At 38.1% G+C, this 20982-nt stretch overlaps 1 protein-coding gene across 1 annotated transcript in view; it reads left to right on the forward strand.

The window, feature by feature from the left end:
- COL9A1 (collagen type IX alpha 1 chain) overlaps nt 1-20982 on the forward strand; it is a 98529-nt gene that overhangs the window by 29019 nt on the left and 48528 nt on the right. Inside the window, exons 11-19 of the mRNA XM_059701271.1 lie at nt 6106-6159; nt 6423-6458; nt 8725-8748; nt 9112-9165; nt 10675-10728; nt 11352-11384; nt 12339-12395; nt 14105-14158; nt 18924-18977. Coding sequence (XP_059557254.1) covers nt 6106-6159; nt 6423-6458; nt 8725-8748; nt 9112-9165; nt 10675-10728; nt 11352-11384; nt 12339-12395; nt 14105-14158; nt 18924-18977 — 420 coding nt within the window. The remainder of the gene's footprint in view (nt 1-6105; nt 6160-6422; nt 6459-8724; nt 8749-9111; nt 9166-10674; nt 10729-11351; nt 11385-12338; nt 12396-14104; nt 14159-18923; nt 18978-20982) is intronic.

The following is a 20982-nucleotide window of genomic DNA, read 5'->3' on the forward strand; positions in this document are numbered from 1 at the left end:
AGCGTGGAAGTTCAGAACATAGTCATCTTCACTGTGATCCTATATAGAACTTTATCTTTATAAACATTCATATAAAAGCAATTCTTTCTGCCACTGGTAATATTGTTTTCTCTTATTTCTTTAATAAGTAAGAATTATTGCAAATTAAAATTGTGTGTGTGTGCATGTATGTGTGTAAATGTAAATGTGGGGAAAATATATATCTAACCGTTTTTAAAAAATATATTTTTATTGATTTCAGAGAGGAAGGGAGAAAGAGAGAGAGATAGAAACATCAATGATGAGAGAGAATCATTGATCATCTGCCTCCTGCATGCCCCCCGGGATTGAGCTGGCAACATGGGCACATGCCTCTAACCAGAATCAAACCTGGGACCCTTCAGTCCATGGGCTGATACTTTCTCCACTGAGCCAAACCTGCTAGGCTTATATATAAAATTTTTTCCTTCCTGCTATGACTTTAAGTTATTTGCCCTTATAGACATGTAAAATTAGAGAAGTTGGAGCTTGGTTATAAGCTTGCACCCAAAGGACAACTTTGTTATTATCTATCTTCTATATATATAAAAGGCTAAGTGACCAGCCGACTGGCCGGTAGGTATGATGCGCACTGACCACCAGGGGGCAGACACTCAACGCAGGAACTGCCGAGCGACAGCAACTTTGCAGAGTGCAGAGTGCCCTCTCGCACTCTGGGACCCCTCTGGGGATGTCCGAGAGCTGGTTTTGGCCGATCCCTGCAGGCCAGGCCGAGGGAGCCCACCTGCCAGAGGGACCCCGCTCACTCCACAGACACCCTTCAAGCCCCAGACCACCCCAGGTGCAGCCAGTCGGGGAGGGACTGCAGGAGGTTGGCTCCAGGGCATGTCTGGCCCATCTTGCCCAGTCCCACCCCGCCTGCCACCTTCTAATTAATTTCCTTTCAATGTGCATGGATCCATGCACCAGGCCTCTAGTCATTAATAATATTGCTAGGGACATTCTTATAGGCACTATTTGCTGTGACATGCTCAGTGAACTCTGTAAAGCAGTATTTTATTTATTCTTCTAGCATACATCTATGATAGGAAGAATAATAATTAGAATTAATTATAGGAATTATAGTTAAACCATGCCCTTTCTACAGGGAAGAGGTTAGAACACACTCTGAGTGTATACAACTATTGTCCCTGGGAGATGTTATATGTTTAGCACAGTGAGTTATTAAGAAATTATTCTTAAAGGTCAGTATAAGTAGAACTAGTAAGGCATCGAAGAAATGTGAGAGGTCTGTGAAGTACAGTGCCTGTGGTTAGTATCTGTATTTGTTTGCAGAACCCTTTCCCAGAGAGCAGGAGACATGTCTTATGATTCATGTGAACCCTTCCCAGCATCTAGAACAGGGCCGATGATATAATAATGATGACAATAAGAGTAGCTAACATTTATTCAGAGCCCACTCTGCCAGGCACTGGTGTAAGCACTTTGTGTGTTATATCCCATTTAATCTTCAAAATTGCCACATGAGGTAGACATTATTATTACATCTATTTTACAGATTAGGACACCGAGGCACTATATAGTTAAGTAACTTGTGAATGGTTGCATAGCTAATAAGTGGCAGAGCTGGGATTTCAACAAAAATAAAGATGATGTGGAAGGGACAGGTGTAATATCCTCCCACCTACCAGGCTGACCTAAATTAATTGTACTCCATCGTCAGGTATTGGGTATGTATTAGATGCTCAAGGCAATGTTCTAGGATTGAATGGACACACAGCCCTTGTCCTCATGGAGTCTTTCTTTTTGCATTTCTAAAAATTTCAGTTACAGCTCATGGAGTTTTGTGCCTTTCTACATGGCTATTTCATAACAGAGTACACTGTAACATCTGACACCAGAATATATTTTCAGTTTAATTCAGAGAACTTCCTAGGGATAGACATCTTTATCAGGTCCTGTAGAGGATCCTAAGGAAGAAGTGACCAGGAGGCAACCTCCAGGTTATCCAACCCTTTACTTGGTTCTGCTTTATTATTGTGCAGCTGGAAAACTACCATAAATAGAAGCCAATGTCTTCTAATCTTATCAGTTACTCAAGTCACAGATTGAAGACGGTTAGTGGGCCGTGTGTGTGAAAATTGACCAGGATTGGACATATACACAAAGTGGGAATTAGAGGTTCCGTTAGTTAAACATGCCCTGAGGTTTAGAAAACCTATGTGCCATCTATGCTTCCAGAGAGGGTTCTGGAGGTATGGTTTATTTGCTGAAGTACAAAAGCCAACGTTCCGTTACCATAGGTGCTCAGCAACTAAGATATTGGGGCTTGTTCCCAGGTTAGAGTGTTGTAATTAGAGGAGGGCAATTGAAAATAAAAGACAGTCTGTCAAAAATTCTTTTGTGTGGGTTTAATATATAGTTTTCTTCATTGGCACACTTCCAGTAATTAATATTTTCAACTCATTTTTTTCTACTTCCTTTTATTCACTCTATGGAGTTATGAGGGAAATTAATTAATGTAGAGAAATATAAAAATGGTGACCAGTGAACAAACTTTCTCTATAAATTACATGAAAGCATTTTATTGATAATTATGTAGACTATGACAGATTAAAAATGGGATTTTGGTGATCCATTTTTAAGTAAGGTTTTTATAATTTCAAGAAATCCTGAAAAAAAAGAACAAAAAACCAAGATGCGGCATAGGTTAACGCCGGAGATTGCTGCCTCGAACAACCACTTCAAAAAACAACTAGAGACGGAACAGACATCATCCAGAACCACAGGAAGGCTGGCTGAGTGGAAATTCTACAACTAGGAGGAAAGAGAATATCATACCCAGACTCAGAGGAGGCGCAGTGCTGAAGTGAAATACTGAGGTGCGGAGTGTGCGCGGAGCGGGCTGGCGGCGGAGGGCGCAGTTGTTGTTTTCAATCGGGAGGGAGTTTCAGACTCTGAGCTCCAGATCCGGGTGAGTCTCTAGGGACCCAGACTAAAACAGGAGAAGCGGGACTGTCTGGCTTTGGTCGGAAATCGAAGGCAGCTTTCTCTCTGAGGTTTGCAGCAGTTGCTGGGACTCTGTGAGGCAGAGCCCCTAGGGACGGAACTGAGAGCAGCCATAACTGCTTGCTCCACCCGCCCTGTAGATCCCCAGGGACCCGCCCCGCCCAAGCCCTGCTCAGAGCCATTTGCCGAATAGCCTCAGGCAAAGGCTAGATTAGCACTGCCCTAGAGATCCAGCACAGAAGCTCTCCCACTGCAGACACAGCAGACTCTCATAGCCAATTAGCCTGGAGGTCAAATCACCCCCGGTATTGCTGACAACAATCAAGGCTTAACTACAACAAGACTGCGCACAAAGACCACTAGGGGGTGCACCAAGAAAGCATAAAAAATGCGGAGACAAAGAAACAGGACAAAATTGTCCATGGAGGATATTGAGTTCAGAACCACACTTTTTTTTTTAAAAAATATATTTTATTGATTTTTACAGAGAGGAAGGGAGAGGGATAGTGAGTTAGAAACATCGATGAGAGAGAAACATGGATCAGCTGCCTCCTGCACACCCCACACTGGGGATGTGCCCGCAACCAAGGTACATGCCCTTGGCTGGAATCGAACCTGGGACCTTTCAGTCCGCAGGCCGATGCTCTATCCACTGAGCCAAACCAGTCAGGGCCAGAACCACACTTTTAAGGTCTCTCAAGAACTGTTTAGAAGCTGCGGATAAACTTAATGAGATCTACACGAAAACTAATAAGACCCTTGATGTTGTGATAAAGGACCAACTAGAAATTAAGCATACACTGACTGAAATAAAGAATATTATACAGACACCCAACAGCAGACCAGAGGAGCGCAAGAATCAAGTCAAAGATTCGAAATGCGAAGAAGCAAAAAACACCCAACCGGAAAAGCAAAATGAAAAAAGAATCCGAAAATACGAAGATAGTGTAAGGAGCCTCTGGGACACCTTCAAGCCTACCAACATCAGAATTATAGGGGTGCCAGAAGATGAGAGACAGCAAGATATTGAAAACCTATTTGAAGAAATAATGACAGAAAACTTCCCCCACCTGGTGAAAGAAATAGACTTACAGGTCCAGGAAGTTCAGAGAACCCCAAACAAAAGGAATCCAAAGAGGACCACACCAAGACACATCATAATTAAAATGCCAAGAGCAAAAGACAAAGAGAGAATCTTAAAAGCAGCAAGAGAAAGAAACTCAGTTACCTACAAGGCAGTACCCATACGACTGTCAGCTGATTTCTCAACAGAAACTTTGCAGGCCAGAAGGGAATGGCAAGAAATATTCAAAGTGATGAATACCAAGAACCTACAGCCAAGATTACTTTATCCAGCAAAGCTATCATTCAGAACTGAAGGTCAGATAAAGAGCTTCACAGATAAGGAAAAGCTAAAGGAGTTCATCACCACCAAACCAGTATTATATGAAATGCTGAAAGGTATCCTTTAAGAAGAGGAAGAAGAAGAAAAAGATACAAATTATGAACAACAAACATGCATCTATCAATAAGTGAATCTAAGAATCAAGTGAATAAATAATCTGGTGATCATAATAGAATCAGGGACATAGAAAGGGAATGGACTGACTATTCTTGGGGGGGAAAGGGGTGTGGGAGATGCGGGAAGAGACTGGACAAAAATCGTGCACCTATGGATGAGGACAGTGGGTGGGGAGTGAGGGCGGAGGGTGGGGCGGGAACTGGGAGGAGGGGAGTTATGGGTGGAAAAAAGAAAAACAAATGTAATAATCTGAACAATAAAGATTTAATTAAAAAAAAGAGAAATCCTTCCCTCAATTAATATCACTTGAATATTTTTCAAAATCTTAATAATAGATAGGTTTTATAAGATATTTATGTAATCATGCATATATATATGTACAAATCTGTGCACATATGAGGATACACATACATAAAATTATCTTTAGCAAGGTATAATTTCCAGATTACATTATAAATGACATCTAAAAAAGTCAGAGTAAATAAAAAATTAAAAATATAAAAATGTATCTTCACCAAATATGGAAATTCAAATAACACATAGTGTTGTCTTGCTTTAATATCTATTTTATGTTGAGAATGACAATAAAATAAGTACTGGTAAAAAATGAGCATGCTTTGGAGACATGCTTTAATAACTGCTTTAGTATTAAATATGAGAGTTATAAAGTGTTTTATAGTAAGTGGCTTAAATTTTATATACATAGTTGCACACATGAAAATATATACTTAATTATAGCTATTTTATTAAGGAAGATAATATAGAAACATTCATGCTCTCAAATGTTTCAACTTTAAAAGTTGATGTTCTTAAATAAGCAGTTATTGCTAGAAGATGGCTAGAGGGCTTTAGTTTTTAATCCTCACTCGAGGATATTTTTTTTTCCCCATTGATTTTCAGAGAGAGGGAAAGAGAGAAACACCAATGTGAGAGAAAGACATCAATTGGTTGCCTCCTACATGAGCCCAGGCCCTGGTCAAGCCAGGGTCTGGGTCAGGGAGGAGCCTGCAACTTAGGTACATGCCCTTAGCCGAATCGAACCTTGGATCCTCCATCCACTGAGCCAAATTGTCCAGGGCTAGAGGGCTTTATTTAGGTGGCTGCAAGGCAATAAGGAGATTGATTATTTTAAATTCCTATTGAAGAAACATTTTATTAATTCTCAAGACATTATTAGAGAGTTATAAAGACACATAGTGCTTTTATTTTATAAACAAAGTAAAGGAGGTATTAAAACATGGATAAGTCACAGAACCAAGACATGTTGTTCCATCAGATTTAGCTATTAGAATACTGTAGGTGCTATGTTGCATTTTTTCAAAGCAATGGCAAAAAACATTAAGTTATTGAACTCTGTGATAAACAATGTAGTTAGCAGGAAGTTAGAATATAATAACATTTATCAATATGAAGTAACTAACAGATGGCATGTTAAACATTACCTTTGAGTAAGAATATAGAAATATATTTTTATGAATATTTGCATTATACGTAGGTAACCATTCTGTACATAATTAATAAATAAAATGAAATTATCAGCTTGATGGTTTGACTAAGGATGCTATAACAGTTCGAATATCATCTTGCTTTGTTAGGGATTAACAGGACCTGATGGATCTCCTGGCTCTGTGGGACCAAGAGGACAAAAAGTAAGTTTGCCATCTGGTATTTCTTGTTGGTTTTAATTAAATGCTGAAGTATAATTTGATTGTAGAGACTGCAAATCAACTAACAGATAAGTTGTGAAGCAGCTGAAATACATGGTTCAACTAAAATTGTGTTTTAGTTGAATTAAATTAAATTAAAAACACCCAGGTGAAGTGTTTTAATGATTTTGATATTTATGCAGTTTGCATATTTACATATTTATGCTATAAAAAGCTAAGTACAATGAAGCTATTCTTATTTTTAGGGGGAACCTGGTGTGCCGGGATCCCGTGGATTTCCAGTAAGTGCATGTAAAGCAATACAATTGCAAATCTATCTTTAGGTAAAATTTTGCCATTGTGGAAATTTTAAATGCAGTTTTCTACATAATATACATTACAAAAAACATGATGACTTACCTGGCATGGTAAGTATTCTGAATATGAGTGGAAACACCTTAGAGAAATGTGAATGTGCAGTAAAATACATACGTTTGTTTGCAGGTGGTATTTCCCAATGGAAAACTACCCCTCTGTCCTCATTGATAGAAACCATTTCTTGCTTAACATCGAAGTATTAAGTGTTTAGCCCATGGCATCACACTACTTTCTTCATAGCTGGTTTTTATCTCTTACTAGAGGCCCAGTGCACGAAATTTTTGCAAGAGTAGGCCTTCCTTCCCCTGGCTGCCGGCACTGGCTTCCTCCCGGCTGCTGGTACCCAGGACCCAGGCTTCCCTCGCAGAGGGCAGCCTGCCGGCCAGTGGTCTGGGTCTCCCTCTGCAGGGAAATCATGGGGCAATGGCTGGGCCCCTGACCAATCACATTGCACCGCCTTGGCTGGCCTGGCACCAGTGGGTGTCATAGTGTGGTCCTGAATGGTCATCTGGATGGTCGTCCAGATGGTCATCCGGATGGTCATCTGGATGGTTGTTCTGCTGTTCGGCTGTTTGGTCGATTTGCATATCATGCTTTTATTATATAGGGTGAAATACCAGCCATCAGATATTCTCACCTGCCTGATTCCCTGTCTATCTTTTCCTACACTGCACAATCTGGCAGATTTGCATTATTTCTATTTATAAGAGGAATAAGTTCTCAGGCTGCTTTTCCTTTATATTTTGCTCTTCATTCCTCTTTTGTTTTTGCCATTAATCTGTATTTTTCCTCCTTGTTTTTTATTTGCACTGTTTTCTTTGCCATATTTCAGCAAGTGTCAGCTCTTCCAGTAAAACCTGTTTTCAGAAGTGAATAGCTCACTGGTCTTCCTCCCGTATTTTTCAACCAAGAGTGCAACATCTGTTAGTGATGCCTTTAAAAAATTTAGTGAAATTTATCAATCACCTAGGTCTCCGATAATGAAATAACTTATTGATCACTTTGGCATTTTAAAGCATAACACATTCCCCAAAATTGATCCACATATTAAAATGTTCAAGTAGGAGCAATTTTTCAAAGAATGCCTTGAAAAAGTTCCACTTATCATTAAACATACTGCTCGTGTGAAATTATTTTTTATTTTGGCTGCCTAAATAATTAGAAATAATAGTATCACTATCAGAGGGTATATATTGATACCATTGGATGCTTCATATATGGATTTTTTAGAAAAGAAAGTCTAGGATGAAAAGCTAACATGAATATGGTATCAGACAGAGATAGCTGTGAATAAAAGCGATTCAAGCCCGTGTAGGCGAGAAAAGAATTATGAGGAACCCCAAGAGAGGAAAGGTGAACCTGGAAAGCAAAGAGAGAAAATAAGGGATTTTAGGCAGCTGATGTGCAGTTTATTAATAAAGTTCAACGAGCATATAGTTAGGGTTTATTATATAGTGAGCCTTGTGCTAGGAATTGAGGCTTGGAGGATGAATATGATGTGGCTTCAACCCCTAATTTTACACAGTTTGGTGTTGCTAAAGAGATATAAAGTGTAAAGGAGAGGGGGATGGAATGCTAGTTTTAAAATCAAATGCAGCCTATTAAATTAGGATCCCATCATAGGTCATTTCAGGAGTGGCACCATTTTACTTTTAATATCTACTGGATTTGGTGTCTGGGAATGGAGTCCTGCCTGTCAAAGAGCGTGTGTTTGGACCCTTTTTCCTCCCTTGTCTCCCTGTGCTGAATATTTGCCTGGGGGAGCATCCAAATGTCACATTATAAATTATAAAACATTACACTGTGTTGCTTTTAATGTAGGTTTCGTATAAAACACGACAAATGAAAAGCTCTTTAAACTGTCAGGTTGTGATGTGTCTCTTTGTGAGTGATGGTAAGTTCTCTTGAGGGCAAGCATGGGTGACTTCTTTACTCTGATTTTCTTTAAAAAATTTGGAAAGAAATATTACTGGTTAGCTTAGACATCAGAGAAGCTGGCATAAGCTTCCACTTCCTTTAGAAGCAGAGCCATGTTTGTTTTTCTTTATCCAGTGCTTTCTTTCGAATGAGCATCATATATTTATTTAGTGATAGAGTTTATAATTTATTTTTGAACTGGGTTAGGCCTGTGTCTGTCTTTATACTAAATATAAATCACACATCATCGTAATTTTTATTTTGATCTTTTAGGGCCGTGGTATTCCTGGGCCCCCTGTGAGTATCATCTTTTGCTTTATTTTTACATAGTCTATAAAAATGGCCTAGTTCCCAGATCTCAACCTTACTCTCCAACTAACATTCTACCTACTGGTGTTCATAGTGGCCCACCCACATGATCTTAGGTGGCTACGATGACAGCATCTCTATTATGCTAAACAAAACATTTTATTAACTTGAGAAATTTCTGTTCTACTTTAAGTAATTGAAATTTGGTAGGATGGCTTACTGTTTCACTGGAAACCAAAGCTAGCACAGGCACATAATTCGAAGTCAGTTGTTTATCATACTGGATATCAATTGTGCTGGATTGTTAAAATATGCACCAATGACCATGTCCCTTTAATTTGTTGTCTTCAGGGTCCTCCTGGGGGAGCAGGTCTCCCTGGAGAGCTTGGCCGTGTTGGACCAATTGTGAGTACTACAACATCTTTTGATAGACATTTGCTGATTTAAAAGATGATGTTACTAGGGAAGGCAAATTACCCAAACTGTATATTATTCTCTGGCACATCCAAAAAATGACAGATGAATTTCATTCAGTTCATAATATTGATGGGGACCAAAGATAATAATGCTACCTTGTTTTTGTACAATGATTTAAAATTTTCCCCAAAGTTTTTTTAAAAAAAATATATTTATTGATTTTTTACAGAGAGAAAGGGAGAGGGATAGAGAGTTAGAAACATCGATGAGAGAGAAACATCGATCAGCTGCCTCCTGCACACCCCCCACTGGGGATGTGCCCGCAACCAAGGTACATGCCCTTGGTCGGAATTGAACCTGGGACCCTTCAGTCTACAGGCTGACGCTCTATCCACAGAGCCAAATCAGTCAGGGCTTCCCCAAAGTTTTCAGCTAAAATTTTCTTCCCAACTTTCAGAATAAGTGATCAAGTCAGGAAGTTGTCACCTCTATTTTACAGACTCAGCTAGGATTGGGGCCCAATGTTTTTTCATGAAATGATAAGTGAATAGGCTACAATCATTACCGCGGGTATTTATGTTAGGGCCGTTACAGTTTAATCAAATTAACAGAACAGCTTTAGGCAATAAAGGGCTGAACTTCATAGAAGAAATTACTGGTCATAAGTGTTTGATGTTAATATTCAATACATATTTTAAACATGAAATACTGATGTTATGTAAACTCCTTGAGAGTAGGAAATCACCGTCAAAGTGTGATTATATACCTTTCTTGTTTACTGTTTGACAAATTTACTTACTGAACAACTGAATGAATATGAAATGATTATACTAGCAAAGTTAAATTAAATCTAAGATGCTTTTGACTTCTTATAGTAGAAGATTATGAAGGAAAACAGATGCCAGGAGTAAACTCTGGATATTAAGTAAACTCTGGATATAATTGGAATCCATTTTCCCTGAGTGGCTTGTTTGAATTTAGCCACATTTGATCTTCTGTCTCAATTGCAAGAGAGTGCAGTGACAGAGCAAGTGATGGCTGTGGGTGACCAGCACCAGGGAGAGTCTGGCTCTGCAGAGATTAACCTTCCATTTCACACTAAGGCTGGGTGCAGGCCTTCTTTTGCTGCCATTAGGTGGATGGAACTAGCAGTACTGTCTGTTCAGTTCCTCTGCAAATCCGCTAGAAAAATACGTAGTGTTTCCAGTTTGTTTCCAGAATAGAGAAAGTGATCATTCTATAGAAAATTGTCTTTGCTTTTCCCCCAAGTCTTCCTCTGCCCTGTTTTATTATGTTGGTGAGATTGGAACCCCTTTATTCTTCTGGTTTTGTGGAGCTGATTGGATTATGGGCAACCCATTGATTTTGGTGACAGGTCTGTGCATGGCTGAGCTCTGTAGGGGTTTTAGTAATATCATTCTCTCATGCCTCACCAGGTTTCTGCACTGTGTTTTGACATGTATGTAACCACTGTGTCACAATTTTCAAATAACTTAGGGTGACCCTGGGAAAAGAGGACCACCTGGCCCCCCTGGACCCCCAGGACCCAGTGTAAGTTATCTGCAGCTTAAATTTCTCTGTGACTGAAATTCGGGATTAAAGAAACCTAAGAACCAAAAATGGAAGTACCTGTTAATTATTCATTGTCCTAGAATTCCAAAATAGCTGCCAATTTTTTGCACCCATTCAGAACACCGTTCTTTTTAGGCAAGAAAAGTAGAGGAATCACAATAAGTTTAAACGTGGTTTTCACAGGGAATGGCTAACTCATTATATTTGAAGTCCTTTGATGTTTGTGATTCTCAAGTGTTCAGAATTTGGACATATGAAAGAACATTTTCAAATGAAATAGTTTTTGCAAAGGATTTACACAGTAAGCAATTAAAAAATGGAAGCTCAAGTAGGAGATAATCCATATTTTAAGTTTATGATTCCAAGTTCCCCATATTCCCTATTCCTCTCATTTCATCTCCTTTCAATCCCCTGAAAGAAATAATCTATGCAATTTAGGGTTCTCCAAAAGATATACACCCATGAGGCAAGTTTTTAGAATTGTATATGCTCTTTGTTCCTTATATATTTAATGAACAACTATATTTTGTCTAGTGAACTTTCCATTAGTAGGTTTAAGTATATTTAAGTATATTCTTAACTCTAACATTTTGTTACTTTAGGGAACAATTGGCTTTCATGATGGAGATCCGTTGGTAAGATGTTTTCCTCTGAACAAAATAGTTTGAAGTCAAAGACCACGTAATCTTCAGATGAATTCTCTTTAAACTTATCTCACTGGAACATTTTGTATTTCTGTGCTTGACTCCGATGACAGAGCAAGCTGTAGCATTAGTGGACTGGTAGCTTGTATACACTCAGACTGTAACTGTTCTTCATTATAGAAATATCTTTGTTTTACTATAATCTTTTTACTTTATGTCTAAGGCATTTTTTCCCCACCAGATCACCCCCATTTTATTTTATTTTATTTTAAATATATTTTTATTGATTTTTCACAGAGAGGAAAGGAGAGAGATAGAGAGTTAGAAACATCGATGAGAGAGAAACATCGATCAGCTGCCTCTTGCACATCTCCTACTGGGGATGTGCCTGCAACCCTGGTACATGCCCTTGACCGGAATCGAACCTGGGACCTTTCAGTCCACAGGCCGACGCTCTATCCACTGAGCCAAACCGGTTTCGGCATCACCCCCATTTTAAAAAGATAGAAGTCAAAGACTTGTGTTACTTATAGACTAATTTGCAAATGTGCTGGTAAACTGCACTAAATGCAATTTTGGCACATTTGATGAGGGGATGTGACCCTCAGGCTAGAGCTAGTCCAGTGGAAGGGGGAGGGGAAAAGGATCCAGTCATGGTATTATGGGTTATCTGAAAACATTTTTTTAAAATAAATTAAATCTTAAATAAGCTTGGCAAAATATTAGCATTTATTAAATCTGGGTGGTGGATACATGGGGGACAGGGTTTGCTACATTCTCTGTACTTTTCTGATTAAATATGAAATAATAAAAAAGGAACGGGATATTCCAAGTTATTTAATGAATTGCACTGGGGTTCTGTGGCTGGAATTCCTAAAAAAATACCATTTTGCCACAAAGCGGGAACTCTAGTTTATGCATTGTCTGTCTCTGTCTCTCCGGCAGTGTCCCAATGCCTGCCCACCAGGTCGCTCAGGATACCCCGGCATTCCCGGCATGAGGGTGAGAGTAATTTCAATGTTTTACTTTCAAGAGTGTTATCCATAGAAAAAAATAGAGCCTTTCCATTAAGCACTGGCCTTTCTGGTGCACAGACCCCACTTGATGGGTCAGGCAAGGCTGTGTTTGCTCATTCTGTGGCTCAGTCTGTGTCCTTATTCATCCTAGAAATTCCTGCTGGTGCCCCTGCCGGTCTTCCTACCGAGACACAGATGTGTGATTATTCAGTGCTTTTGTTGTTCAGGGAAGAAACACTAAGATTGTATTCCTTTGACTGAGACACTTTAGACACCAAATTAAAATTTAGAAGTTTGCCTTCTATGGATGGTGAGGGGAATTGTGCACATCATGTAGTTGAAACTATTTTAGTTTGAAAAAAGAAAAAAAAAAAGAAAAACAGAAAAATAGGCAAGAAAAGGGACATTCCAAAAGCATTTTTCTCTCACTCTGCCATTATAATTCAAATTTTCCATTAAAAAATAAAAAGACAAAACCAAATACTACGGTCATTTGGTTTTCTATCTCTGGTCTATGAGTCTGAAGTGATTTTGAAAAATGTCAGACCAATGGAGTTCTGCTATGATCTGAAATGCCCCCAGGCACTGGTTTTCCAATTATGGTTTTCTATAAGTTTACTTTTGGTGGATTCCTACAGCTGCCTGGATCGGTGTCTTACAAAGGCCTGCACTCTTGGAACAAGAAAGGCTCTGAGAGTGAAAGCTCTGATACACTTACTGTTGGAATGTTCATTTCATACTTGCCTCATGTAACTGCCCAAAGCACACGCATGCATAGAACAGCTGTCCTAACAAGAAAAGATGGGGATCTTTCCTCATGCTATGCAGCCCTCACTGACTGCTTTTTAGAGATTTCCTTTTGCATTTAAACTTGTGTATTAGAAGAGGCGGAGAGTTGTGCATCTAGGGAAGTCCACACTTTTTTTTTTTTAATTTCAGAGAGAGGAAGGGGGGAGGGGGGAGAGAGAGAGAGAGAGAGAGAGAGAGAGAGAGAGAGAGAGAGAGAGAGAGAGAGAGAGGAAATATCAATGATGAGAGAGAATCTTTGATCGGCTGCCTACTCCACAACCTCACTTGGGATTGAGTCTGAAACGTGGGCCTGTGCCCTGACTAGGAATCGAACTGTGACCTCCTGGTTCATAGGTCGATGCTCCACCACTGAGCTACACTGGATGGAAGTCCACTTCTTATACCAGCCCTTCTTCACCTCCAGGAAGGAGATGGGTATGGAAGAGGCAGAAGGGTTTTCAGAGTAGCCTCCAGAGAGCATAGGACCCCAGTTGAATTGGATCAGAGCTGTCACATTGGAAAGTAACTTACTGGGAAAGACAATACTCGTAACCCAACAGTGAGAGAAAGTTTGGGATGGAGGGATCTAGGGGTCTATAGTCATTGAACCATGTTGCTGAACCAGGTTATGGAGCTTTTGTTACTCTAGAACAGTGTTTTTCTATTAACTAAGACTGATACTTACCATATGTAGCAGCCATGTAATACATGTGGCATTACTGAGGTCATTTAAGGTAATTACACAACCTTTTTCTTAGCAGCACATTGACACAGAATTAGGGAAGCAAGATCACTTAATGAGCTTTCTGACCACTTTCTGTACCAATTCCAGTACAAGTAGTCTTTTTATTTGTTTGTTTGTTTATTTTATTTATGTGTTTGTTTATTTATTTTTGCATTTGTTAGGGACATAAGGGGGCTAAAGGAGAAATTGGTGAACCTGGAAGACAAGGCCACAAGGTAAGGAAAATGAGTATTTAGTGGGTAAGTTGTAATTTGGAGGTAGTGACCATTTTATTATAAGGAATGTTAAAGTGTGATATTTTACCTCTTCTTTTCAAGTGATAATTGACAAGTTCTCAGTAGATGTATCAATAGTCTGGCTAAGCATAATATTCTAATGTTGTTCAATTATAAAAAACAAATAAAGCCAGATAGTTTTCATTCCTTCCTGTATTGCTACCTCTTGGTTTTTCTTTTCAAATCAATCACACTCAGCTTTTTTTCTTGATGTTTTTAATAGTCAAACATTATTCAGCTAGTTTTTGCACTCCACTACACAAAATTTTAGTACAAGTATTGTTGAGACTATCAAACAGAGAAGTTGGTTTGATACTTCTCATCTTAAGTTCTGCAATAATTTATCTATCTATTTTTTACCTTATTTTTTATTTCATATATATATATTTTATTGATTTCAGAGAGGATGGGAGAGAGATAGAGAGATAGAAACAACAATAATGAGAGAGAATCATTGATTGGCTGCCTCCCACACGCCCCCCTACTGGGGGGAATCTAGCCTGAAATCCGGGACCCTTTAGTCTGCAGGCTGACTCTCTATCCACTGAGCAAACCGGCTAGGGCTATTTTTTACCTTATTTTACTATAATTCAGATTTTAACTCATCCGAAAGTTAGCAATAGCAGTTATGTTATTATCTGGATAAAAACATGGAATCCACAGCACAACTTGCATTGGGGCTGGCATGCTCTGCCTAAAAAATTAGGCTAAAATTTAAAGCAAAGGGGCTTATTTGCCCTTTTATTATCCACTAGGGTAAATCTCCTTTAAGAGTCTAAGTATTTGACTTTCTGTATAGTAGAATTTTTGTCTCTGTTAGTTCTATAGTATTTTCTAAAGTCAAACTGTTATTATTAATGCAGGTTCTCTAGACTTTGTTGACTATGTCCTTCTATATTTTTATTGGGTAATGGCAAAAGATTAGTCCTTTGTTTGGATGTTAAGAGCTAGAGAGACAATTTATTAGTATCCTCAGGAATTAATATCCTTGAACTCCTTGAAAATAAGAGTCTGTTGAACAACCTCAGGTAATCAGGATAAATAAGCCAATTTTCTGTACCTTATTACAGTTTGGACACTTATTTTAAAAATATTTTATTACTTAGGCTTTGACTAATTAAGGTATTTTATTTATATGGACTATCACAGCTGGGTTCTTAATGTCTAATTGTGGAAAATATAAAAAAATGAGTACTCTGCATGCCCATTTCTCTATGGGATGTTAAAATCATAATTTCAACAAATATTTATTAAGTACTTGCTATGTGCCAGGGTTTATTCTGTCTGCTAGGGTCATAGAAGTAAAAAAAAATATGTCCAGTCACAAAGGACTGGCTAAATTAAGTATGACATAGCCATATAATAGAATATTATCTAAGCACAAAAAAATAGTGTGTATGAACATTAAATTGCTCCAAAAGATATTCATAAGGTAATACTCATAATGAAGCAGATGTAGACCTCTGGTGTTTTTGTTGCCATGCATCCCTTCGCTCTTCTTTTGGTGACTCCATTTCTCTGGGAAAATTCTAACCCCCAATCCCATGGGACTTGGGACTGGAGTTGTCAATCAGAATATCTCTCTACTCTCCCTATGAAACCAGTAATTTTGATACCTATGCAAGTTAGTTATTTGAACCCTCAAGTTTGGTTTGGCCTTCAGTGAGGAAACTTCAGATTGTTTTGGTGCGTGAGGGTCAAAATTGGCCAAAATTTTCATTGGAATTGTTGAAAACTCCTAATTTATACATGTTTGTGTTACTTAAAACTTTCAGTGGTGTTTTTGAAAATTGACATATGAAAATAGGATGACAATTGCTCATTGAAGAATGAGCCTCAAAAGGGCTAATCGAATCATGTAACTGTAAACAGAGAGCAGAATGAAGAAGAATTGAGAGTAGGGGCCTGGAGCTTGAATTCAGATTCACGATGCTGCCTTGAATTTACTCAACAAATTAGTTAAAGATTTTAAAAATTGTTTAAGAATATCGGACTGAATAGTCAAAATTTTTTCAGTGAAATGATATTAAATTTCTACTTCTAAATTTGCCATTAACTTTGTGGTTATTGATTAGTTGTGTGCTATTCTTCTGCTGGTAAATATTTAAATCAACCACATTACTCCGAGGTTTATCAAAAATCCATGGGAAATACCCCAAACCCTGTTAATGAAAACTTGCTATGAACATATCAATCACTGTTGTTTTTGTAGTTAGTTAGGGAAAGACAAGCAGCATTGAAATATACCCATCTGTTGATTATCCACTCCATGAACCAGCTAATTCACTAGCTTTCCTATTGGGACTTCCTTTTCCTGCTGTCAATCATATATTCTTATGGAATATAATCCTATCTAATAAAGAGGGAATATGCTAATTGACCCTCACACCATTGCAGGCGGCACCCACAGCCAATAAGGAGGGAATATGCTAACTGAATGCCCTACCCTCAAAGATGGCAGCACCCACAGCCAATAAGGAGGGAATATGCTCATTGACTGCCACGCCCTCAAAGATGGCAGTGCCCACAGCCACAAGATGGTGGTGCCCAGTCCCCTTATCCTCAGATGGTGGCTGCCCAGCCGCCCAGGGCAGGCCGAGACTTGCACTGCTGCCAGTGGCAGCAGCAGAGGTGTGATGGGGAATTGCCTTCCCTGATTGCCAGGTCACCTCCCACTCCTGAGGGCTCCCAGACTGTGAGAGGGGGCAGGCCAAGCTGAGGGACGCCCCCTCCTCCAGTGCATGAATTTTCATGCACTGGGTCTCTAGTCTAAATATAATAATGATACTAAAATTACTATGTAAGAGTCTCTTAACTCATTAAAAAATCAAGTATAAGTGATTTAGGTATATACTAATTCTTTGCATAATATGTCCAAGTTTTCTGTTAATATTTCTGTTAAATTTTTTTGTATTTTCTTTTGTGTGTGTGTGTGTGTCTAAATATAAGGTACAGTATGTGGAGCAAGAACATTGTGAATAGAAACATGAAATAAAGAACAATAGAAATGGATTTTTATCTAATATTATTTACATAATATTAAAAATGAAGAATTTTTCTCATCATTAATTTAATAATTTATGATATCCATTACCAAAGTAATGTAGGGCAGTATACTTATTGTATAAAATAAAACTTTTCCCCCTGGAGTCAATAAAGTAATCTTTCTGTAAGAAACAGCAGTTGGATTTTCTTTTAGAATATATTAACATTTAAAAGTGCACAAGAGGTTATAAAATTAATATTTAAAATTCAAAACAATAATTAGTTAGAAAACATAATGGAAGAAGATTCCATTGATAATAGCTACCAAGACTAATATGAAGAAAAGAGCAAACCTTTATAGATGGAAAGAAAGAGAACTGGCTAAATAGGAAGATAAACTGAGTTCCAATATAGAAAGAGTCAAGATTGTAAAGATTTCAATTTCCTACATATTAATCTATTAATTTAATGCAATCCTAATATGAAGCAAGTAGTATTTTTGTGAAGATTTGCCCAACAATTTCTAAAGTTCATCTGGAAGAGTACACATTTAGGAAAACTGAAAAATAAGAGTAACTATAAGCGAAAATAAAGGTAAATGAATTCTCTCTACCTGAGATTGAAGTGTATTATAAAATTTCAATAATTAAAATGCTGTGGTATTGACAACATCATACAACAGATCAGCATAGCAGAATGGGAAGCCTACAAAAAGTATATTTAACAATTTAGCATATATTGAAGATGAATTATCCAACGTGTGTGGAGAGAATGTACTAGTCAATAAGCGGTATTAGAGCAAGTGGCCCATTACCAGGAAAAAGATAGGTAGATTTATACCTTATATTTTACATCAAAATAAATTACTGATAAAGATTTCTATTATAAAATTACTAGGTGAAATATATGGATGAAATACTTATATTTTGGGGGTGGAGAAAGTTTTTTTTACCACTGACATCAAAGGTATAAGCCATGAAAAGAAAGACTGACTTAAATACATTAAAAATTTGTATATGGTATCAAAATGATAATAAGAAAAGTTAAAAATAAAAATCATAATTAAATAATATTGTAGTTTATGGAAAAGTTTGCACAGTGTGATCTTATTTTTCTAGTAATACCCCCCCAACACATGCACATTTGAAGTATATATGCATACATGTTCTCGCTCTGTCTCTCTGTCTCCCTCCCCTCTCCCTCTCTTTTCCTACTGCCCTCCTTTCTTTATAAAAGCATCTAAAAAGTTACTGGTATTTATAGTTGAAAGGTGAAATTTGGGTGGCTTTATTTGTATACTTCTTTGTATTTTCTTAATGTTTTATAATTAATGTGGATTACTCATGTAAAATAATGTTTTAAGGCATAGTAGAGTAAGTCAGAGGATGCCTAGTAAATTAAAAGTATGCCGATTTACAGGGGCATAGAAAGGGAATGGATTGACTATTCTTGGGGGCGGGGAAAGGGGTGTGGGAGATGCGGGAAGAGACTGGACAAAAATCGCGCACCTATGAATGAGGACAGTGGGTGGGGAGTAAGGGCAGAGGGTGGGGTGGGAACTGGGTGGAGGGGAGTTGTGGGGGAAAAAAAGAGGAACAAATGTAATAATCTGAACAATAAAGATTTAATTAAAAAAATAAAGTATGCGGATTTAGATCAAGCCTATTTCTACGCTCATTTGCTAGAATAACACCAGGTGTGTTTTTCGGTTGCTTTTTAGGGTGAAGAAGGTGACCAGGGAGAACCAGGAGAAGTCGGAGCTCAAGGACCTCCAGTAAAGTATTTTTAAAAAATTTAACTAGGACATGCGAATATTCTTTTTAGGATATTTAGAATATTTTCTATTTGGCATTTGGATTAATAGTATTACATTAACATCATATTCTCTATTTTTTTTGCCAAGCCAGTCTTAGGAAATTATTATTTTTTTTCAAAATAGGAAAGATCCCCATTGTATATTCAAGCACCATTTTAACAAGAAAATTCTACATATAGCTACATATGTTCATTTACTAAATTTCAGGGCTAGGCAATCTGAAAAAAATATTGAACACAGAGGATGATATATATTTTCTGTTTTCCATGGTACTATTTATTACATAATATAGTGAGAAAATTTTGTGTATCCTGAATATTCAGCAGGTATATCATCTGGATTTAATGTATCTTATGCCAGCATGCACTCATTTTAATTAGAACATTCTCCTCGCGCCCCTCCCCAATCCTCACCTGAGGACATGCTTAGAGAGAAAAGAGAGAGAGAGCGAGAGCGAGAGCGAGAGAGAGAGAGAGAGAGAGAGAGAGAGAGAGAGAGATTGCCTTCCCTATGCTCCCTAACTAGGGATCAAACCTGAAACCTGGGTATGTGCTCAACCAGGAATGGAACTGGCAACCTTTTGGTGCACAGGATGATACTCAACCAACTGAGCCACACTCTGACTGGGCTAATTAGAACATCCTTAATTGCTTGTATTCATAACTTTTAATAAAAAGTTGATCCCTTGTGCTTTGGCAAATTGCTGCAATAATATGCACAGTGAGGAAATTGGGGCTATCAGCATACTTCATTTAAAAATGTTTGTTAAATCGGAATTTACATTACTTTCATATATGAAAATGGAATTGTGCCACTTTTTGGTCACAGTGAGTAATAACAATTATGGAAATAATAATTTCAAGATATACACTGAACATTGTAGCTAGCTAGAAAAGGCTGGGTCTTGTTCTCAGAAACTAAAGAGTTAAGACAAACAAACACGGGGCCACCCTTCATGCCCTTGCTCTGTTCTCCCTGCACAGCTGGCTTTTATAAAGGGTGCAGGGAGCGTGCAGATTAATGCTTACCAGAGCTGACGGGAAACCAAGCTAAAGGAAACGAGTCAGAGAATCTGTAAGAAATAGACTCTGCTTTTAAGCCCTGTGAAAACTTTAAGAAAATCTGAGGAGTCCAAGGGTGTTTGTTCCAGAAGCTTGCCTTCCTCTAGCTTTGATATGAAACACTATTTTGTGAGTGGAAAATAGAGATAAATAGTATGAGAGACTTATGCTTTATTTTTTACCTGATGAAAATTTGATAGGTCTTAAAAAGTTATTTAAAAAAACATTCCCAAAGATGCTATGAACAGGATTTTGCAAGGAGCATTTTAAAAAGTGCTCATGGATTAAGGATCTCTGTTGGGTGCTTCATGGCTCAAGTGGTCCATTGGGGATATCATTAGTGCTTGCTGACCTTCTGAGGTTTAGGAGTGGATATGTAAAGATGTTTTTGTAAAAGTACAGATTTTCACTTTTTAAACATGTCTCTATAAAGTTATGTACAGATTTTTTAAAAAAATACATTTTGGAACATTTATAAACAAGCTCTGCCCTTCAAAGTAGTCACCCTGAGGGATGATACATGGCATTGTCATGACATCGCTATGACTCAAAATTACCTTTGAAAAGAGCAATTTTAATCTGTTATGGCCACATCTTACATTATATCCTAAGTGGATATCCTAAGCTGGATCAGCCTGCATATTTGTATTTCAGGTCAATCCTAACTGATCTACATAGACTTTGTGACTGACCTGGATGCAGGGTTGGCCATGGAATTGCCCCATTTTCTCCATATGAGAGCACAAGGGGAATAACTGGCCTTGAGCTGCTTTATCTTAAGCCAGTTACAGTGGACACTCAGCAAGTTGTTCATAAGTAGCTACCCTACTTCTTGCTGAAGCATCTACCCACTGTTGCTCCCTGGGGATTATGCTCACTCTTTACAGGATTCATTTTTGGGG

The sequence above is a fragment of the Myotis daubentonii genome, chromosome 6 (assembly GCF_963259705.1).
Source record: "Myotis daubentonii chromosome 6, mMyoDau2.1, whole genome shotgun sequence".
Taxonomy (NCBI): Eukaryota; Metazoa; Chordata; class Mammalia; order Chiroptera; family Vespertilionidae; genus Myotis; species Myotis daubentonii.